This window comes from Pygoscelis adeliae, unplaced genomic scaffold, assembly GCF_000699105.1.
Source record: "Pygoscelis adeliae isolate BGI_AS28 unplaced genomic scaffold, ASM69910v1 Scaffold318, whole genome shotgun sequence".
Taxonomy (NCBI): domain Eukaryota; kingdom Metazoa; phylum Chordata; class Aves; order Sphenisciformes; family Spheniscidae; genus Pygoscelis; species Pygoscelis adeliae.
The window spans coordinates 2,352,598-2,375,377 of NW_008825430.1; the positions used below are offsets into that span (position 1 = coordinate 2,352,598).

Genomic DNA, 22,780 nt, shown 5'->3' on the forward strand with positions numbered 1-22,780 from the left:
AAATTATAAAAAAGGCATTGAAAGAAGTGCAGGAAGTACAGAAAAAACCCCATACTATATGCATATTCATCTGCTTTATCTCACATTTCTCTGGAAACATTAGGAAAAAAATAACAAGCTGCCCACACACTTGACATCAATTTGTGAACCTCTCTTTGGCTTTACTGTAAATGCTACCATAAAGGGGAACAAGGAAGGTGAGAAGGGCCTGGCATCAAGCACAGGACCAACTCAGAAAGAGCTGAGAGTTCCCAAAAACTGAGATTCTAGCTCATTACAAATAACTGATATGTTACTTTAATATACGGACGTCTGTTCAAAGAAAGCTGGTAGCTAATTACATTTATGATTTCAGTTTGGAACAGCAAATAAGGAGCAATACTTCTAACAGTGTTTTCGGAGCTAAGCTACACAACAAATATTCCATGCGACATATACCCTACGCCTTCACTCAAAGGTGATAGTTTCATCAGGTTGGTTTCTCGTTCTACGCAGAAGAGAACAGAAACAGCAGGTCCCATTCGGAACTAGAATAAAATAGGTGGTAATGAATTACAGGCAGGGTAAATATTGCTGGTGATAAATAAATTTTTGTTATAGCTACCCCGCACTTGGAAGGATTTTGTTACAGACCATGAGGAATAGAGTATTTGCTCACAGGAAGCAGAATGAATAGAAAAGGTTCTTTTCATTGTTTGCTAAAAAGGTCTGTGCCGTCAAAACCGTGGGAAATTCTCCATTTGGACGTGCACATTACCACTATCACTGCTCGGATTAACGCCAAAATTCTTATCGTTATTAAGAGTTCACAGAGATTAAACTGTAGTTACGTTTGCGGGATGTGAGGACACAAGCGTTATTTTGATCACAGAGTAATTCAATTGGAGCGATGCCCAACCAGCACATTTAACATGACTAACTGGTTCCTGCATGCGCTAGTGACATAATGGGTAGTTTCTGAAAAAAACCCTAAAATTTCCAGTTAGTCACAGCACAAGGCTTGCTTCAAGTCCTAGTACCAGCTGAGCATGATTATATCCTCGAAAATAATTCTTCTAAAAAGCACCACCACAGATTTTCCTTTTTTTATTATCTTAGGATTATTTTGGGGTCAAATTTGCCAATCGGGATCAAATTTGCCAAATTTATACCAATACTAGGCCTAATATTTAGGATTTTTTCCTAACTGCCAATTCTATAAACCCCAGTCAAAGGTTGAAGAAGGAAGATTTTACTTCGTATTGTATAATGCAATTCTTTCCCCACTCCTCCCTCCTACCTTTGAAGGCTATTCTAAGCCTAAAACTGTTTTTTCCTCTTTTTCTGAATGCCTAACTCAGCACAGCTTTGACCTTCTAATGCGCATACACAACAATTGAAATGGAATTGATTCTACACTATATATATGTGGAAAAGATATTTAATTGTAAAATAGAAAAAGTAGGCCAGAGTACAGTTTTAAGGGTAATTCTTCTGTGTACAGTATAGGTAAACTAGACTTTTTGCTTAAGTTTATATAAACAAGTCCATAAAAGCAGTGAAACATGGAACAACAAAGCAAAGCACAAAGAGTTTTATCTTACAAAAAAGGAATCTGCACAGTAGTTCAAAATTTAATGTAACACAGCACTGAACAATCTTAAGGCAGCTCAGTCTAAGCACAGGACCAGAAGCCAGGAACTCCCGAGATCTACTCCCAGGTCTGCCACGGATTCACGTGGTCTTGGGCCAGTCGTTTCACACTCCCTGCGTCGCGCTTATACCAGTTATAAAATTGAGACAATAACACTCACTCACCTGCCTCAGGCAGTACAGTAAGGGTTCTTTAAAGGATTTTACAATGCTCTGAAGATGTAACGTGCTATATAAGCCCTAAGCATAATAGATCACTGCACAGACACACACAAACACAGTATCACAGTGAAGAGCCATGATGCCAGGTAAGAAGAGCATCACTACAACATAAAAAAATTACTTGTCCAATTGCATAATTAAAATGCAAAAGTCGGTTTAGAAAAAAAGTATCACTGAAATAATTTCAAGGCTATTGGGGGAAAAGAGGTCAATAGGAATATTCTAAAAGAACTACTATTTGTGTTCCAGTGGAGACATTCTTTTCTATTCATTACTGAACTTTAAAATGTTTGTACAGGGAAACTGTAAGAGACACAAAGTGAAGTTTCAATGCCTCCACTACCAAATTTTAAATTGCCTCTAATATGTAATTTAAGATTTTTTTGTTCTTTTTAATTACAAATTACATTCTTCCAAGAAATATACCATCCACAATAAAACTGGCTGCTAGCTTACTTCAAATGACCTATAGGCTAAACATTTTTCTCGTAATTTTTCTCATCTTTGCTGAAAAATACCTATGCAAGATGTATGTGTAGAAATTATAAAAACATGCAGCATATGTACAAACTGAAAAGTTTAAAAAATATTAGCTTCATATACATGTAAATCTACTTGGATATATCTGAAATTAAATATAAAAATTTCACCACCTAAAATAAAAAAAACCAAACCCAAAAATGGTTTTCAGAGAATCTGAGACAACTACTTAAAGCTGTACAAAGATTTCCACCTGGAAATGTCTTATTCAGAGAAGTTTAAGTTGTTACCATGTAGAAATAACTGTTAATTCATTTTGTCACATAATTCTTTTTCAAGTTGTCAGCTTAAATCAACATCACCCTTAAAACTGTTCTGTTTTTCAGAAGTTAGATTCATACTAAAATCAAAAATTTCACAAAAACATTGGCTTCTCGTGTTTCTGGATCCCTTCAAAAAGATTTATCAACTCATTTTGAAACTGTAAAAAAACCAACTATTTACAGTATTTCATTTTAAATACTTTTCACAATTTCTAAATTCAGAGTTTTTATGTTACAAGAAATTCATCAGAGCTCACGGCGTAAGTCCAGTTATCAACTTGTAGCTTCTTCTCTATCATGTAATCCTGTGTCTGTAACTATATAGCGTACAGTTCAAGATTGTACTGCAGGTTTTTGAAAGTAACGGGCTTTGCAGTATGTTCATTTTTTATTAAACAGCTTCTTTATTAGTCTGGAGGCGGTTCATTGCCTCTAACTTCTGCCGATAGGCCTCTGCTTCTTGTTCTTTCTTTAGAAGCTGCTGACGGTATTTTTGTGCTTCTCTGTTTGCCTCATCCAGCTGTTTCTGAAGGGTTTCTCTCTCCTATTAGAAACAGAACCAGCAATATTTTGTCAAATATGTATCAAATACAAGTTAAAACGGCAAATACTTTTCCTTTACATGCAGCTCAAGTGTTAGGGGATCATGTAGAAACTGTTCAGTTCTTACTCGGGCAAACCTATATGAATGCTGCTGTGTAAATTACACATAACTATCACACCAGACAACTCTCCACAACAAGGCTTGCAGTGTAAATATAGTAAACCCGAGTTTCCTTAGCTGCAAAGATACCAAGCAAGTCTTCATGGAAAAGAGTGAAACAAAAAAGTGGAAGCATGGTGATCAAATACTAACATAATATATTAACATGTCTCCAATGATTCAGTTCCCTTTGTTGTTCTTTTTTTTTTTTTTAAATTGGAATCCAATCTAACAGGATTTTCCCTTTCTGTTGTATTTCTAATCAGACAGTATAATGAAAAACTGTTACCTAACAGCAGTTTGCACTGGAAAGTGACAGCTGCCCAGTAACCGCAATATACACATAACTGGTTTCTAAATGAAGCGATTGATACCATGCAATCCAGAGGTGTAATTACATCCCCAAGGACACCACATTTTTAGGAATTAACAGGCATTTAGCTAGGTAAGTTTCTCAATTCTAAAGGAGTAACTTCAGGCTCCATCCTGCATATAAGTTTCTTGGGGATGGCTATAAAATGGTTTCCAAGCAAAATAATACGGGAAATGCCACTTCCTATGAAGCTGCCTTCGGAACTAAGGAGAATGTATTTCCATCTCCAGCGACGTAGGTACTGTCATTTTGTTTGATGCTGCACTGAGCCCAATTGAAAAAGCAATTTGCTTGGAAAATAGTTTTGTTTTGATCTTCAACCAAATACCATTTCATTAAAGCGCATCATACTTTTATGAGTAAAGTAGTATTTGGTTTCAAATCATTCTTTCCACTGTAGTTGTAGTAGCCACGGGAGGGAGGTTGTCAGAGAAGCGAGCTATGTCCCAGAAAAACAAAACTCTTGCCAAAACCTGAGACCCAGTGAAAATAAAGTTGCCTTTTCACCTTATTCCCATCCCAGCAGTTCAGTATCACATTCCCATTTAATACGTCAAACAGTTGTTAGAAGTTTCTCCCCCCACGCCCCCATAACAGCATCCCTATTCTTAACCTCTTTGATGCACTCACATATGTACATGGTCAGAGCCTGAAAATACAAAATACTCTGCCTCCCTTCTACTTGCTACTGTTCTCAGTGCTTGTCACAGTCACATTTAGCAGTCACATGCTGTGCTGAATGTGCTGGAATATAATGACATAGGTGATCAGATCATTGCTAACAGCAGCATCTGTATAGCAAAAACAACAGGTGAAGGAGAGAAGTTATTAACAGGTTATAAAGACTAGTTATAATACAGAACAGAACAAACCCCATTAAGTGCAACCGGATTTTACATAGGGCTTTAAGAGCTGAAGGAAGCTAGCTAGGGTTTGCTTCATTTGGAGCATATGCTGATAAAACGAAAGCTCATCTGATCTTGCTTACTTATCTGAAAAGGAGGTTCAGCTTCCACCTCTGAAAATCTGAATTCTGCTTTTTAAGCAACTGTATGAACGACCAACCCATGTAGCAACTAGACTGACGAATGCCAAATGAACAGTAGAGCCTAGGATCTGAAAGGATCTGAAATACACCAATGATCTTCCAGCACCAGTCCAACCAAAACATACTGCTCGTTCTGTAAGTTATCTGCGTAGTTTAAGGGAATCGGACAGCTTATGTAAAACAGCCTCGTGGAGTAGAAAGCCAGTGGAAAGAGCTACAAGACAATTCTCAGGGAAGCGGTCAAAAGAGTTGATCCTGCTACATGTGGAAAGCAACCTTTCCTTCTTGAGGGCACTCAGCTCTGGGCTATACTGAGCTGGGCATTATCTATCTCATGAATTTGTCACATAAAAAATGACAGAAATCGGCTACTGGCAAGAAGCAAAGCTGCTCTATCTACTGGGCTGCAGAAGAATAAGAACCACCAGTAGCTCGCTGGCCAGTGGTTCTGCGATGCATTACAAAAAGCAAGACACTATCACGACTATGGAGTGTGTGCAGACTGCAAACACTTGGGGACAGAGAGGTTCTCAGATGGTCTTACGAGCATCTTATGAGTATTTCCCAGAGAAGAGACAAATAGAACCATGTAACCATAAGGAGTATAGCATATTAAGGAAGGGATAGAAAAAAGGGGGCAAAAAAAGTCTTAGTGGCAGAGGCAAGAAGTTAAAACCAGTATCTACTAGACAGACTAGCAATTCAAAGCATGTAGATTAGTCCAGCAACTAATAGGTGGAGTTTTTAGTCATAGTCCTTACATAAACAGAATGAGTTAAGGAATTGAGGCCAAGTATACTGTCTAACTCAGCAGTGGAAGGCAAGCAATGCTTCTGGAGGAGCAATGCAGATCTACAGTGGACGAGCAATGAAAATTGGTTCCTTAACTTTGACATCTAGAATAGGGAGGACTGTATCTGGTCTATTAACGTCATCAAATCCAGAAAGTGTTCTTAGGGCATTCTTTAGAACACAACTGAAATTGTTCTAATTATCTGAAGTCCTTTTGTATCAGTATAAAAACCTACCCAGGTAAAAATAGAATTAGAGGATCCTGAGTGCTCTTGAGAAATCTTCCATTTCATCAGGGAATTTTCTTCATTACATGTAACTTTTCTTAACAGTCTATATATTGACCATAGGGACACCCATAACTAAAATAACCAAACCAAGCATTCTTTTTAACAACAGAAAAAGCAGGGATATGAATTCACTAATATAATTAATTTACAATTATGATTTTTTTTTTTTTAGTCTAATGAAATGATTGTCCTGGTTCTAACGCGTGTCACCTTTCAAACATGCAACATGGGAAAGACAGTCAAATTCAAGAATGAAAATTAAAATCACTGTATGTTAATGAATTATGCATGAAAATGAAAAACAGAGTATATGTGTGACAGGGTTTTTTTTGCTGCCATCCTATGTTTAAAATATCAAACTGTTTAGGAAAACTGCTATCACTCTTCAGAATAAGCTGAAACGTTTGAACTTAACAGACCCAAAAGAGAAACATCAAAAACCACCACTACGGCTCATTCATAATACTTCCACAGGAAAGTTAGTCACCTCACATGAATGGGAGGTTGTTCAACTTAAAGACTTGCAAACTACAGTTAACTGTTCACACACTATGAATTTAAAACAGCTGAAGAAAGCACTCTTAGCCATGAATCAACTCTTTATAATGAAATAAAGGAATTAATCACCAGTGAGGCAAAGAAACCAAACAATAAAGGCTTTCTACATTAAAAAAATATTTTAATGAGGGGAGGGGTCCCACTCCCTCCAAATTCAAGTATCTACCACCTTCTACGATGATGAAGTTTGAAGTGAAACGACTTTATGTGCACTTCTTTAACGTCCCTGTTACCAAAGCGAGGTAGCACCATACCCCTGTGTGAACCACAATAAGGCTCCTGAGGTCAAGTGGCCTCCACACGGAGGCAGAGGTCTGCACATGCATTTCCAATTGTACAGGCAGGGACAAAGTCAGTCATCAGAACTTGCACTTGAAAGCAACAGATAAAATAACTCATTTAAACCAACTTCTTTTGATATTTGAGAAACGTGTTTAAAATATATAATTGAAACTGGTAATCCCCTGAAAAGAATTATTTGTATTGTTATACCAACTATCTGTAATTAGGAACAGGTTAATTTATTCCTTAACCAATCTAGAGTTGTTTTTTCCTTCACCTAACAGAATTATTAAAATACTTAAGGAAATGTAATTTCCTTTAGGAATAATTCAGGCAGATGTTTAAAAGTGTGAACAAAAGAAATGCTTTTATTGTAACAGTCATACATTTAAAAAAATGCAGCAAGAAAATTTCAACTGTCATGATAATCTGTAATGACCACAAAGCTGCAAAGGCAAAAGTATTTGATGTGACAACTTAGGGACAGGGAAAGCAAGTGATGAAAGGTGGTAATCATTGTTACTAGACATGGAAGACACATAGCACATACTATACAATAAAAAGTATTCAATTAGGCACAATTCGATAATATGAACAGAAGTTGGAGAATACAACCTTTGATAAATGAAATATCATGGAGTTGACAAAATGAGAACTTACAGCCTAGTCAAGGCAGACAACAGTTTTCATAAACTTTTGACCAAAACCGGTCAGTACAGTTAGAAGTAACAGAAGAAGGAATGAGATGGTTGACCTATCGTGGTTAATATAAAAAAGCTATAATTTTAAATTGAACATAGAATAGAAATATCTGTCATATATAAAAAGAAAAGCGCTCTCATGTTGTTAGGTCTTCTGCACTATAATTAAAAAAAAAAACAAACCAGGATGGTGCAAAGCTGTGTAATAGTAAACTGCTCAGGAATTTAAAAAAAAAAAGGGACAAAAATTGACGAACACAGAATCTTACTGTTTCACATTTCCATTAACAGTTATCTAGATATCATGAATGGAAAGGAAACATTGCTAAAAATATCATCTCACAATCAGGACAAGCATGTGGTCATAACAGAAAGATGAGGGTACAGTACCCCATTCACTGCTAGCGGAAAGAGTCAAGTTACTCGATAATATATCGGTACCTAGTTTTAAAAACTAGCTAGTGATCTTAAAGGAAAAACAAAAAAAATTAAGTTATCAAATACTTAAACAAGTGTCACTTTTCCGTGCACAACCAGAGGATGAAGCAAACAGCCCTCCTATACTCTTTTTACAACAACTTTGTAAAAGATGAACTCCAGTAACAGGGGAGACTGAACAAGTTATTGTTTGACACACTTCATTCTGTGGTAACACAGAAATTAAACTCTAGAACAACACAAAAAACCACAACCAGATACTCAGTGATGAACATTCTGGTTAACACATATCACGTAATATACTCCTTACTTCTATTTCTGCAGACTCCACACGATTTTCAACAATCTCAATGCACTGTCTCTTCACTGGCGGTTCTTCGCTTATCACAGTTTCTTCAGCAATGTCTGTTGCTGGAACTGTTAACACTGAAAACATATTTGTACATATAAATACATTTTACTTCAAACAATATTTGCACTATATAATAAAATTACTTAATTATATGAATTTTAACAGCAATAAAACGCAAAGACTTTCCCCTTATGAAAACACAACTATATAATAAAGTGCATTATACAGTCAGTACAGGGAAAATTTCCTAAAAACTTTAGCTGCTTGTATGCTGCTAAAGAATTTTAAAATTCCTTGTTGCTGACATCTACAGTAGTTAGCTGTCACTCTGGAGTATCATTGCTGTTTTTCACAGAGTAAACAGACATGGAAGTGAATTGCAGCAGAGCTACCAGTCTGTCAATTCTGTAACTTATGTAGCAGACCATGTCCTTTATAATGTTTCTCAAGCAAATACTACTACAAAACTGGCTTTTGATTTTGATTAATTAGAACACTTTAGGTAATCTGAAAATCCAGTGGTTATTAACCTTGGAGGAAAAAAAATTAGGGATCTAAAGAAATTCATACTCTAATTTACTCATGCAACCATCTGACAAATAAGTGTTGTGACTGTCACTTCAATTACTACCTACACACATTCATGCTTTCTGATAACTAGCTGTACTTGGTCAGACAGACTGTGAACCAAATCATTTGTCTCCGGTGTACAACTCTTCAAGCTCCACACTGGGAGTCCCCATGAAGAAACCAGAGAAGGAATAATTTTTGTCTAAATAGTAGTGGCAGAGCATCTTTAAAAAAAGAAACCACCCAACACACACACACACGTCACAAAATAGCGCTTATTACACCAGCAGCTTCCACAAACAAAGTACATATGGCTTCAGGACAATTTGTGTCACCCTGGCTTCACTGGTTCTGCCACTGCTCCTCCAAAACCTCAAACACGCAAGACTTGGCTTTTGTTCTGTTAAGAACACATTCCATGGGACTTGCACAGCTTGCTTCATGCATCAGGTTTCTAAATCCAAGCTTAATCTCTGTGCAATATTTCCAGCAAGGCAACAGCTAAGTATTAGAAGAAGGCTTTTGTTTTACTCCATCTTCTAGCGTTCATAACAAGTTGGCAAGAATCAAGCTTACTGAAGGCAAAGCAATTAGTTATCAACTTTTCCCTTCAATGTCCCATTTCTCTTCCATACAGTTTAGTAATTCTTCCATTCCTTCTCCTAATGTAGAGACTCAGCTGACACGTGGTAACTCACCGGCCTGCAGTAGCTCCTGTGTCTGAGCCTTTTGCAGTATAAGAATTCAAAGATGCATTTAAATTGATAATTACACAAAATTGTCCAAGCTATTTGCACCCAACAATTTGTTATTATTAGTATAACTAAAATAGTTCCTCACGCTCGAACTGTACAAGTTTCCACTCACCTTGCTGTCCATCTGGCATGGTCACAATGATTGGTTGCCCTATTCCACTGGTTGGAATCGAATGCAGATTACCAAGCTGAATACCGTCTGTAACTATAGTAATAACTTGCTGACCTCCAGAACTGACAACTTGCTGAATAGCACCATCCACAGATTCTGCAGTCACAACCTCTTCTGTGGCCACAACTATCAACAGATTAGTAAAGGAATTAAGTCAATTTATAAATTAAGCTTTATGATTTCAAATGCATTTTGGTACAGCTGAGAAAAAATTTCTTCCATGTCTTTTAAAATTTGATCCCCACCCCCCAATGAATGCATTACTACGTATTATATTGTTAATAAAAATCTTTCACCAGGCCATCACAAAGCACTAACATTTTGAAATACACATGCAAGTCTGTCCTGGTTTACCTTGCTCAATATAATAACTTTTTTTATTTAGCATGTTTCATAATAGACACACCCCACTCAAAACTGATGCTTTGGGTTCAGTGTTAAAATGGCAGCAAGAACAGGAGTTGTTTTTAAGAACACAAATAACTTTTCCATTGTACGCAAGCTGAACTAAGTCACACTAACAGTGGAATAATAAAAAAAAAATTAAACTTGAAATACTAGCTTGAAACTACTCCTCAACCAGTGCCTTGCCAAGTGTACCTCAGGACCCAGCCCTGATTTCTCTGCTTACCATAATGGCGTTCAAGACAGTAACAGACTGAAGGATCTCTAGAGAATCTTAAAGTTTTGCCTGTGCTACATGGGTACTTCAAACACAACCACAACTTTATTTATTATACAAAGTATTGAAACAGGACTAAAGGAAAAGTTCTGCCGAGCTGACATTTTTACACCTTTGAAGGAGAAAGATAAAGCTAAAAAAGTAAAATAAACATTGTATGGTTATAATTTTACAGGTAAAAGTAAAAAATCCCAGCTCAACTAAATATTTCAAATTCATGATTCAATAATGAGTATACAGCAGTGAACTCTCACTGTTCTATATTACATCTATAAGTCAAGGCAAGATAAGCAAAAGACTGCATTCAGAACTACAACACATACCACAGCTTGCACTATACACTGTAACTGGGGTCTCACATTACCACCCTTTTTTAAAAAAAAAAAAAAAAAAACCAAACAAGAAGATACTGAGACAAAGAGCAAGATCACTAGTAGCACAATCAAAGAATTTCAAGCACACTAGCTCTGTATTTTATTTTCAATTGGTCAGGGTAAAAGCAAAGCCTTTGATTTAAATAACAAACATTAGACTGCTTTCTATCTACAGACATGAAATTAAAACCCTATAGACTGTGTTGTGATGCTCGAGATGAGAGCAGGGAGATAAAAGATGAAAGCTTCAGGGTTTTAAGTTAATTACAATATAAAACACACAAAAATCACTCTGTAGTTCAAATAATGACTGCAGTCATTGCCTTCTGAAGATCTTTATGTTCAGAGATTACTGTCCTACAGCACTGCTTAAATATTCATAGAGTGTTTATTCAGTAAACCAAAACAGTAAGTCCTACATGAATAAGTGGTGTTGTATTGAACTTGATTTGGCTTCCAAGTACAGGCCCAGCAGTAAGAAAGACCACTGTCACTGTCACCAAAAATTCCAAGTTGCATTTGCCAATACTAGCTGCTATGGCAAACAGCTCTGATCTTTCAGTTTCAAACTCAACATTGGGCTTTTAGTTCTGGAAGGAAACATTATTAGGACTTCTTCAGACCAGGAAAAATGCAGATTTTGTCTAAAAAGAAGTTATTCTATATAAAAGTATCCTCATAAACACAGTCCTTATTCCTCCCTTGCTCTCCTTCCATATCTATATCCATATAATCACTAGTTACCACACTACTTCATATGCCAAAGGAAAGCTGAAGTCATTTAAAACAGCAGCACTATTATTTTCAAGAATCTCTGTATTAACGTGCATTATTTTCTTCTGCAGTGTGTGTGGGGGGAGAACACCTGCACATGCAGTAAGACATATGCCTAATTCCAATATAAGCACACCAAAACCTGCATTCTAAATACACATCTTAAAACAGATTTTTCTCTAATCCAACTCTGAGTTCCATACATACATTACACACCACATTTGCACGTAACATCCATGTCCTTATATACACTTCATTTGAGTAACAATTAAAAAAAGCTTGATTCTATTCAGCTCCAGTGAGAAACACCTTTCTTTCATTCGTTTTACAAAATTGATGTGGTTTTAACTGTAAGACATGAGGAACTAGGGGGAAGAGATCAGGGTAAATTTAACTTGAAAGAGGAGAAAAACCTAGACAGAAACAACATCAAAGGCAGAACCTAAGTGCTTTGTCCAAGTTTATACAGTCTTAAATACAGGAGGCTAAATCCAAGGCAAGAGCCAAAACCAGAATTCTCAATCCTACAGTTTTTGACAGTATTTATAAATGGATCTTTTACAAGATAAGCACAGAGAGAAGGGGTTTTTTTTGTTGTTGTTTTTCTTTTTTTTTTTTTGTCTTTTTTCTTCTTTGAACACACTTACTACTGATGCACAGGTGATAAAAAGCTTTTGTATTCTTTACAATTCATAAACTATGAAAGGAGTAAGAACCCAGGAAATAATTTGCAGACAGTAAGATGCTGCAAGATTGCCCACACATCTGCATAAAAATCAAAGCAGAAGAACTAAAATAAACAGGAGGGTTAGGTATGATGCACACTGCATTATTAAGGTGGGAAGCTACTGCATCAAGGCTTCAAGCTTATTCCCTCCTGCCTGTCATCTCCTGCCTCCTCTCTAATAATTTTTATCTTCAGTGGTTTACTGACATGTAACGTAGGTTACGCTGCACCACTGCAAGGGCAGGGCCACAAAACGTGAGAACGCTCAGTTAGTTACCAAAGTCTACCTACTACTGAGTCCTGAATACGCATTTAATGCTCCGTAATCCCATGCAATCCCTTCTCGAGTGTCTCTCTCCTACAATTAGATCTGAGTTTCAATGAAATATATTAATTGATCAAAAACATCAGCAGCTTCTTCTGTAATGAAAGGCACTGCATTCTGGGTTTGAATCATCCACTTCACTTGCAATATTTAATGTCATAAAACAGTATAGCTGTACTTGGGTACTGCTTTGAGAAGTACTAGAAGAAAAGAGCCGTATTAAGAAGAAATCCTGCAGGACTTCAAAATACTTAAGAGATGAAAACTCAGGTATACGTTGGGAGGCAGCTCTCTTCTATATTTTCAGTGAAAACTGTGTCCTTAAGAATGATGTCATCTGTAGAGCTGAATTCTGTGAGAATTTTTAAGTACCAAAGACTTCAGCCACGCAAAGCATCTCAGTTCTGTAAAATTTATCATACTGACCATCACCAACAAAAAAGCAAAATAAATGCATTCCTTTAGAAACGTGTTCAGAAAAATTCAGGTTACCATAAGCATCATAAATCCCTGATTGACAGAGGGTTGTTGCTCTCCATAGTGATCTCCAGTCACTGGCTTTGAAGTTAGGCTCATCTTGCTACATATCACATCACTACTCAGTGCTCAAAATCCCAAGCTAACTTGGAAATAAGGCTATAGTGCTACGTATCAGTATAATAAATACTAAATAAACAAAAAAGCAATCTGGCCTAGCATAAAACTCCAGTAGCTACAGACACACCGCCTGAGAAAACTGGGGAGCAACATATGCAAAACAGCACTGGGCAAGTAAAGTAAAAGACTTTCAGAATAACAGAAGTTTTTATTCAAGTACACCATATAGCCCTACTTCAGAGACAAAAACTAGGGATTTGTGTGTCCCAAAGCTAGCTAACAAAGAATTAACATAGCACTTGACCTCCTAAGTGCTAGTTTTACCCGATGGCAAGATATTAACACCATAATTGGAAAATATGATCTGGAACAGAAGTTTAGTGGCATCCTCTTTTAAAGTAACTTTCAATAATTCCAAAGCTTTTGATCACTTTTAAACTTTGTTGTAGATGGTATTACAACTTGCTTGAATTATAAAAGGAGGTCTCTTCTTTGCTTATATCTCTCTTTCTCAAACCTGTCAGTAGCAATGACTAGTCTTTATAACACATTTTGATTATAAGACTCCTGACTGCCATTTCTGCCTTCACTTTGCATGTTGTAATGAACAAAAGTGAAAAAGTACACAAAGCAAGCACCACATTACTCAAAGAATGGAGAAAGATATCCAGGGCAACTTGCAGAGTATGGAACCTTGACCAAAGTTTTTTTCAGACAAAGCAGTAACTGGCAAAGATCCATGGGGCAGGGGTGAAGTGTTTTTGTGTTAAGAAAGAAGAATGCAAAACTTGGGACCTAGGGGCAATAGAATCCCTTGTGCCTTTCTGGCTTCTTGTCATGGCCTTATGGAATAAGGGAGCACGCATACAGCTGCAGTGAGGGATGCAGGCTGCTTCTTCCTAGGAGAACAATAACGTATTGCTAGGCTTACGTTCACCTGCCGTAACAGCATACCAGCCTGACGTAGGACATACTAACCACTACATACTGTTACAAATGCAAGCAGAAAGCCTCAATGTTGAAAAGAAGACCCACAGACATTCTAGTGGGCAAAATGCACACTAAGATCACCAAATATTCTTGTGCTTTTGGGTGAAAGATTAAGAAAACTGCTGACAAAATATATGCAAACAACATTGGGGGCCATTTCCCAATATTTAACAGAAAGAAACATTCAAAGAAAACATTCTCCTACCAAATACAACTAGACTGTATGTAGACAAAGACGGGAATTCAATCTCCTGAATTATGCTTGCTTGCAGCAAGATGAATGCTACTCAGATTAGGCACAGATATACCAGTTGTGGTCAGAAATCTTATTAAGAAATAATTGCACATATGAATCTGGCAACCTTCCAGGTGAAAGTAAAGGAAAAATTTTGTTCATGCTGAAAAAAGGAGCAAGGTTGTCATCTCATTTCTGTACGAACTGCATCTCCAAAAGCACCAGTTAGGTACTTCTAGTTTATTAAATGAGGTTAAATGACTTAGCTTTCTAACCTGGTGTTTCTGAAGAATTAGACAGCGGAGCTGATGCTTCTGCTAAAGCTGCCAACGTGGCTAATACTGATGTCGATGAATTTCCAAACTGTACAGCAGACACTCCTGTTTCATCTAGTAGGATGAAAAATAAAAGTTGGCTGATAAATTTAAAACCAGTGAAGTCCCTTTTATTATTATTATTGCACTGAAGCTTCTAACACACACTCTGTTCTCAGCAACATTCTGCTAAACCAAAGTGCTATTCTGAAGGCAAGTTTGTTAAGCAAATACAACTTCTGATAATTTATCTCTGTGAAGACTGTTGTTTTAAGTACCTAGATATTTACAACACATAAAAAACACTGAAGAGAAACATGGTAACTACTCTATTCTTACCATTGGTTTTCCTCACGCCTTTTCACTAAACGGTGAAAATCAATTAAGGTATAAAATCCCAGTAGCTATCCTATAGGCATCTAAATACCTGTTCCATTTGATGTATTTGCAGAAGATACCAGACCTGTTAGGTTCACCACCCCTCCAGGTCCGATGATGAACTGTGGTGTTGCTGCATGTATCGTCACAGTGTCCGGACTCTCTGGGTTCGTATTGATTTGGTTCTGCATTGCAATCTAGGAGACAAAGGTAATAATACCATTCCAATTGTAGGTATAAAGAAGTTATGTACCTTTTAAGAACTAGAATTATTGCACATTCCACTCGAACAGGGAGGATCTCCCTCATTATACCCATGCAATACACACACATCGTGTCACATCTTGTACTCTGTGTAAGTACATGAGAAACTTTTTTTTTTGGCTGAAATCTAAAGACAGAAAGTCTGTTGAAGTGAATGACACACCGCTACTTCTTCTTACCATTTATTGTAAACAAAGAGGACCGTATAAAGACAAGGCCCTTTTGTAGATATGCACGCTCAAGTATCTAAAATAGAGGCCTGAAGAACCAGGACTGCTGTGGCAGCTACGTGCATGAAAATTGGCTCTGACAGCTTAGTAATTGCCATGAATCGTAGATGGCATTCTTCTTTTTGTCTTTCTTTGAATTATTATTGACTTTTATTTACTACATCCTTTCTCCAATGAAGAGGAGGCTAAAGGAACAAACCAGAAGTTCATACAGCTCAAGGTGTAGGGGAACAACAGATTTATACAGTGGCATAATGGTAGTTTTCATTTGCTTTCTATTCTTTTCTCTTCTCAATAATGCTTAGCACTTAGTTCCATGGAAATGGGTGCTCACTGTTCAATAGTGTTCTTAAAGTCAAACTATCTATTACAATCCCGATCCAAATCGCTTCTCCAACAATTCAATCCTAGTTTTTCTAATTCTAGAAAAATTGCCATCTCTCCTCTCCTGATCTCCAATTGTTAGGAAATTAATATCCACATATCAAGCTAATTGAACACCAGGGTATAGTCGAAACATATTGGTGCAGCAGGGAGTTAAGTTTTACACCTTGCTTGTGAAGACTCCACCTAGTTCTGTGTACTACAACACTCAAATTCAAGAAAATAAAGGATACTTATCCTTGACTTTGTAGGTGGTGAAAACGCTCTTCGGCCAACTAATGTTTACTAACATTGATCTCATTTCCATGTCATGAACTAGACTGGACTTTAGCATTATCAGTCAATACATGGTCTCACAGCTGCTATATTAAAAGCTTAGTTTACCCCATGCGTAAACAAGTACTTTGCTGTAAGTTCCCTTAACGTCATGAATCAAAAGTTACCTGTAATATTTCTGCAAGGTCTTCATTTCCATTGTCTACTGCAATATCTAGTGCCGTTTTGCAAAATTTACTCTGAGCATGAACATCTGCTCCGTACTTTATTAAGAGTTCTACAACTTCTTGGTGGTTATGTTCAGTAGCCCAGTGAAGTGCAGTCATTTTGAGCATGTCCTTCGCATTGACATCAGCACCATGCTACAAACAAGATCATTGCATAAACTATGTCATTAGAAGTATATGAATTAAATAATGCTGGTCACAGAATGAAGCCCGAAATTGTCTTTCTCCAACAGTAATGTCCTGTTACAGTTACAGATTTATTAAAAGTACTTCAATCTAACTACCAAATAAATTATTTACCTCAAAGGATTAAAAGACTCTAAAACATAACATGTCTTGCTTCTAAAAGTTGATACTCACACAATGTCAAATTAGGAAGTAGTCTTATTTTGAAACAGCAGTAAATAATTCACCTGAAATCATGATGATTTTAATGCTGAAATACATTAGTTTAACAGGAAAACAAAGCACCCAATGCACACAATATAAATATTCATATCATTTCAACGTTGGTTTCATGACTAAAAGGAAATTGCAAATATTTGATCATAAACCACTGTTATATCCCTGCCTCAGACATTGGTTCAGAAGTCTTTACCTTAAGCAGTCTTTACTAAGTAAGACTTCTACTATGCTGGCATGGCCTTCTGATGCTGCCATATGTAATGGAGTTCTGTCCACTTTGGTTCTGGCATCCCGACTTACACCTGCTCGCAGCAACACTTCTGTTGTTGAGTAGTGTCCATACTGTGCTGCTAGATGAAGTGGAGATGTTCCCAACTGCAACGTAACAGAAAAAGTGGAGTTTTAACAGTTGTCAGTATGAAGTATTCCTTCTTATTCTGGAGCTATCAAACTCAGGTGTCAGGCCATCACTTCAAAATCATTTTCCCTTGCAGTCTCAAGGAAAGAAGCTGTCAGGGATTTTACAGACTGTGAAGAGAAAAAAAAAAAAGTTGGTTTTTTTTTTTCCCCCCAATAATCACAACACACTGAAAACAGCTCACTGGAACCAACTTTTTGAGGTCTGTGCCACATTTTTTCTGTCTTTGAGGTGTGATGTTTCAAGGGGCCTAACCCCATTTTTAGTGTTAGTCAACACATCATACCAACATTGGAAGGGACCTCTGGAAGTCATTTAAGTCCAATCTCCTGCTCAAAACAGAGTCAACCTGAAAGTTAGGTCACTAAGTAGATTAAGGCTCTTAAAATTCCAGGGTATTTACAAGCCCTTAGGTACCTGACCTCCCTATACAACCTATTCAAAATAGGCACCTCCAAAAGACAACTCAGAGCCCCTGTACCAGGGAACTCTCAGCTGCACATATTAGGTAGTTGGGACTGCTTTCTTGATTCAGAACTCTTACTATACTAAATACATAAACACAGTAACTAGGAGGATGATTGCTGCTTTCTGCCATTAACCATTCCAAAGTTCATCTTAAAAGCCACCAGAACAAGCTCATTCACAGTCTGTTACTAAAATCAATAGGAGTTCATTTGAAGAAATTTTAATTTTGAATTAGCCATTAGATGATGTGACTGCAGAATTCCAAGAAGAAACTCCCAAGGCTTGCAATACAAATGCTTAATTGTAATAATCCTATTTTGTTCTTCAGGTGAGAAAAGTAAGAGGATTTACCGAACACTGCAAAAGTTTTCATTACCCAATCTGTGGTAAAAGGTGCTCCATTTGCCATCAAAATGCGAACTTCGTCATCTTGACCTGCTCGTGCAGCTTCTAAAAGTTTCTTTCCCAAATCTACTAGTGACATCTAGTGAAGGACATGAAGGAAGAAAAAATAACAACATTAATATTAAGTACACAAACGCCGCTGCTGGTTTTTTTTTAATTATTATTTCTGAACTACTCTGAAAAGTTCAAAAACTGGAGTCGGTATTTTAGCCACGAGAAGAAGCTTTTATTGATTGCAGTAAGCAGCTTGATTTTAGAATTACTTTTGTCAGCCAAACAGAACTGACACTGCGGGGAAGATTTCAGTAATACAATGCTGAAACCATAGCAGCTGCAAAGTTATATCAAACTAAATTTAAACTGAACTGGATGCACATTTCTTATAGCAGAAAGTGGTTTAGAAGCTCTCACCTGATACTGCAACCTGCCGCAGCTTTGTCCAGCTTTCAAATGGTATACATCATGGCTGCTATGTCACACGCCCAAAGGCACTACATTCACTTATCCAAAATGCCCTTATGTATTTAAGAGGTACCATTATGTAAACGCCTTTAGACAGATATGAAACACACCACCTTTCTGACATCTTGTCCATCACTATCACTTCATTTTGTTGACCCTAAAATATAATTTCTGTATTCCTAGCTACAAAATTACGCAATTTGTATCAGATATATGAACTAAAATGTCTGCCTGAAAACAAACATTATTACCTGCTTCAACTGTCTACAGTTGCTAAAAACATGTTAAGTGCCAAATTTTGAGACATGACTGAGATACTAGCTGAAAAACTTTCACATCCTCTTTAGATAATCACCCTTTTACAACACCCAAAGTTCCATATAATACAGACCACACAAAACTGTATGTAGACAAATTACACCTATCTATGCTTCTGTTGCATCAAAATTTTCCTAGTATAACATCTTTTTAAAGCCACTCTTATTTCATACTTGCCCTTAAATTTGTTCAGTAAAAGGAAAGTTTAGAACTAAAACATAACTCACGCTACTAACCAAAATATGTCATTAACGTTTTAGTCCTATACCTATGTTTTCCACTACCAGGATGCTAAGAATGGAATTACTTTCATCAGTTTGGTTTCCAGTCACAAGCAAAGTTAAGCCTGTATCACTAATAACAGCAGTTGCAAGGCCATGCAGCCATTTTCCTACACAAAGTTAGAGTGTATCAGTTCAAAAAGAAATCCCAATAGGATAATTTTTTATCTCTTTTCTTAAACATACACTTCTATCACAAAACCAACATATTTAGAAAGTTCTCTGCACCTGGCTCAACTGGCAAAATCTGTGTGGTCTATTGCTTAATAAGCTGAAAGCTATTGACTTGAAGAAATTAGGAAGATGGAAATACTGCAAATGCAGAACTCCAACATGTATCAGTAGAGCCATGAACTGGAGCAGATTACCTCTTTGTCTACAGAACTGACTGCAGGCAGCAATATCCCCTTCACCAAGATAATACTCCATTTAAGTCCATCCTTCTAGTACACATGGACATGTTGATTTGTCTCCAGCCAGAAAAGGGAAGAGGAGCAGGAAGGTGGCAGGACAAGGACAAATACTGACAATGGGAAAAGGAAGGAAAAAAGGAGCACAGAGTCAGATGCAGAGGAAGGGACAACAGCTGACTCTCTTCCATAAAGAAAAAGAGCAAAAGAGAAACAGGAATAAGAGAAAATCTACTATCCCCATTAAAGGGAGACACTAGGAGTAACGATATAAAACAATAATAGGACAGAGAGGGCATCTGGCAAGTGCTGCAGTGAAATGAAGGAATACAGCACTCTCTTCATATGGCACTCCCTTTTTTTTTTTGGCGGGGGGCAGGGTGCAATTTAAGAAGGAAAAAAGCACACACAGAGACACACGCACTTTTTCTGGTGGTCTAATACCACCACATCAAAGTCCTCAGAAGCAAAAGGAAAGCTGGAACTTAATGCAAAATACTGAAGTTAGGAACTAATTCGGAAAGACAACAATTCATTTTCCTTATATTTATTATTGTTTTAAACACCAGTAGAGAAAAAGAACTAATAAAGTAATCTCCTTTTGGAATTGCAGAATAATTGAGGCTGGACAGGACCTCTCAAGGTCACCTAGTTCAATCTCCCCGTCAGAGCTGGCCCAACAGGCTCAGGCTGTGCAGGGCTCGGTCCTGTTGAGTTTTGAATGTCTCTGTGGATGAACATCCCACCACTTCTTCAGCCTCATTCCAGTGTCCGACCACCCTCATGGTGAGACCTGCCTTCTGTGTATACCCGTCTTTCTCCACTAACCAAAAAGACAGCCTTGATAACAAGCTTATACTTGATGTCTGTTAGACAACAAAAATAGGTGAATTAAATTACAGTCTGTACATTTAACAGCTACACCTATTCAGAACTCACTGACCACATCTATACTGGTGAAATAAACGGCAAAGTTGTTACCAAAACCCTATGCAGCAAAATCAAGCAGCAAAAAAATTTCAGTTATGATGGCTTGCAAAACACAAATCTAACTCCCAGGAGATGTTAGGGACAAACTTCAGCCTGAGATCAACACCTTTTCAGAGTCTCTCTGAACCACTACCATTGAACACACTGTCAGAGTGACAGTACATCAGTTCTCATCTCAATGCAAAACTAAACAGCATTGTACTCCACTCAATAAGAAATGTTCTAATCAAGGAAAAAGAGGGACATGGAAGATCATACATGATGTAACCTTCATTACCATGCATTACCTACATTAACCAATACTCTCTTGGTTGATATAAAGCGTTTGTATTTTAAACAAGAACAGAGCATCACAGAAGTTTACATATGTTTAATGATGCAGAATTTTAACTTCAGTTAAAACGACACACATTTATTTTAGAAATGAAGTAAAAGTTTCAGTTCTCCTAGGGTACTTGAAAGCATGCTTGGGCCATCTAGTGGAAGAAAGTTAAAAACCTAGCAAAATTACACTGTTGAACTCAAAAATAAAAATCACATGTCAACAATGCACTAACAACAGCAACTGAAGAGGCCTTTCCAACACAACACTCATGCACTTTTAGTCACTTTTAACCAACGAATACTAGCATTCATAAAATTTCTCAAGAGTAGTCAACCCAAAGCTGATTTCTACTTGGCAGGCCATTCCAAGGACCAGCATTGTAAGGTCAGGAAACCCTTGAGTAATAACATGCCCCACACTTCCCCCCATACTCTTCCACTGCTAGTACTGGGACATATCGAGAAGGGTCTGCCGTGTCAGAATTTCCCTTTCCAGAAAAATTCTTCAGCTGCTCTCCTGAGATCAGTCAGTCATACAATAGCACAGTGATACTATGAAAAGCAAAGGTTTATATATAGTACAATAAAATATGTTTTAAATTGAAATAATATTTCCATGTCAAAGAGGCACTCTTAGTTCAGTACTGCTGCTACTCCACGCAGTGTTACAAATCAAGTCTGCTGAACTGTGTCAGAGGTGCTCTTCAGTGACTGTGTCATTTCCATCAAGCTTGGCTAGCACAACAGCTGGGTAATGCTTTATAAGAGGATTCTTTCAGACAATAAAAACATCACTGGCTCTAAAATAAAGTCTTGAGACTACTACAGTTATTCTTATGGCAATCCGAGTACGTTTTCAGACTTCTAACAGCTCCTGCACAACTGTGTGAACAGAGGGTTTTGTCTACAATTGAGTAAATAGGGAAGAGCTGCTGCTGGGTTTGGACTTCTTTGCATTAACCACCTCCTGAACTTCCACATTTCATTGCTGCAACGCATTCTGTACAGTATCATTAGCCAGATGCCACAATGAACCGATAATTAAAATTTACATCAAATTATTATTGCTATTTCACTTATGTGCGATAGGAAATCATACTGCTTTTTTTGTATCCATCTTAGATTTAATTTTTTATACATTTTGTAAAACTCTGAACATCATGCTGTTACCGGAGGCGTATATAACAGCACTTGACCGGAGTTCAGGTGGAACTGTGTGCAAAATGGGCTCTGTGGGGAGGAAGAGGAGCTGAAAAACATGCAGCTTGGGAAGCCTGGGGTCCCACGCCACAGCCTACAGACACGAGAGCAGCAGAGTCTGCAGCCCAAGGAAGAAGATTAAGTTTGGCTTAACGTATTGCAGCACCTTTCAGACTGGTGTCCCGCCCCAAGGATCCCGGACCCAGCCTTTATTCCCCTTCTACCACTGCAGCAGTGAACATCAGCCAGTCAAAATCAACAGGCACAAAACAGTTGTTGCAGAACACCCGCTAACCTGGAGATCTCGCAGCCACCAGTGTACTTCTACCAACGCACGCTCCTAAAAGAGACGTACTTACACTAGAAGAGCATGGACTGCTCCAGTGCAATTTACCAGAAGGTAAACTGAATCTATATACACCGTATCTATGACAAGGATTTGCAATAGTTTCTAAAAACCCCAGGACAAAGTTCCATAAAATGCTAATTAAACACGTTTCCCTACTGAAGTGACATGCAGCAGAATCGTACTTGGAAGACAGCTTGAGAACCATCATCTGTCACACCCATTACGTCTGGAAAAAGAATGCCCTTTTCAGAATGACTTTTTCTTTCCACTATTAAGGGGGGG

The 22,780-nt window shown here is 37.5% G+C and overlaps 1 protein-coding gene across 1 annotated transcript; it reads right to left on the reverse strand.

Annotated features, from left to right (window-relative positions):
* Positions 1-1,407: 1,407 nt before the first annotated feature.
* Positions 1,408-19,981, reverse strand: GABPB1 (GA binding protein transcription factor, beta subunit 1). The gene is made up of 9 exons (XM_009330920.1): positions 19,594-19,981; positions 18,136-18,243; positions 17,083-17,248; positions 16,409-16,605; positions 15,173-15,284; positions 14,671-14,784; positions 9,632-9,817; positions 8,153-8,268; positions 1,408-3,201 (listed from the first exon to the last, which is right to left on the reverse strand). The coding sequence occupies exons 2-9, from the start codon at positions 18,241-18,243 to the stop codon at positions 3,049-3,051; spliced, it is 1,152 nt and encodes a 383-aa protein (XP_009329195.1). The 5' UTR covers positions 19,594-19,981; the 3' UTR covers positions 1,408-3,048.
* Between the last annotated feature and the right edge of the window lie 2,799 nt (positions 19,982-22,780).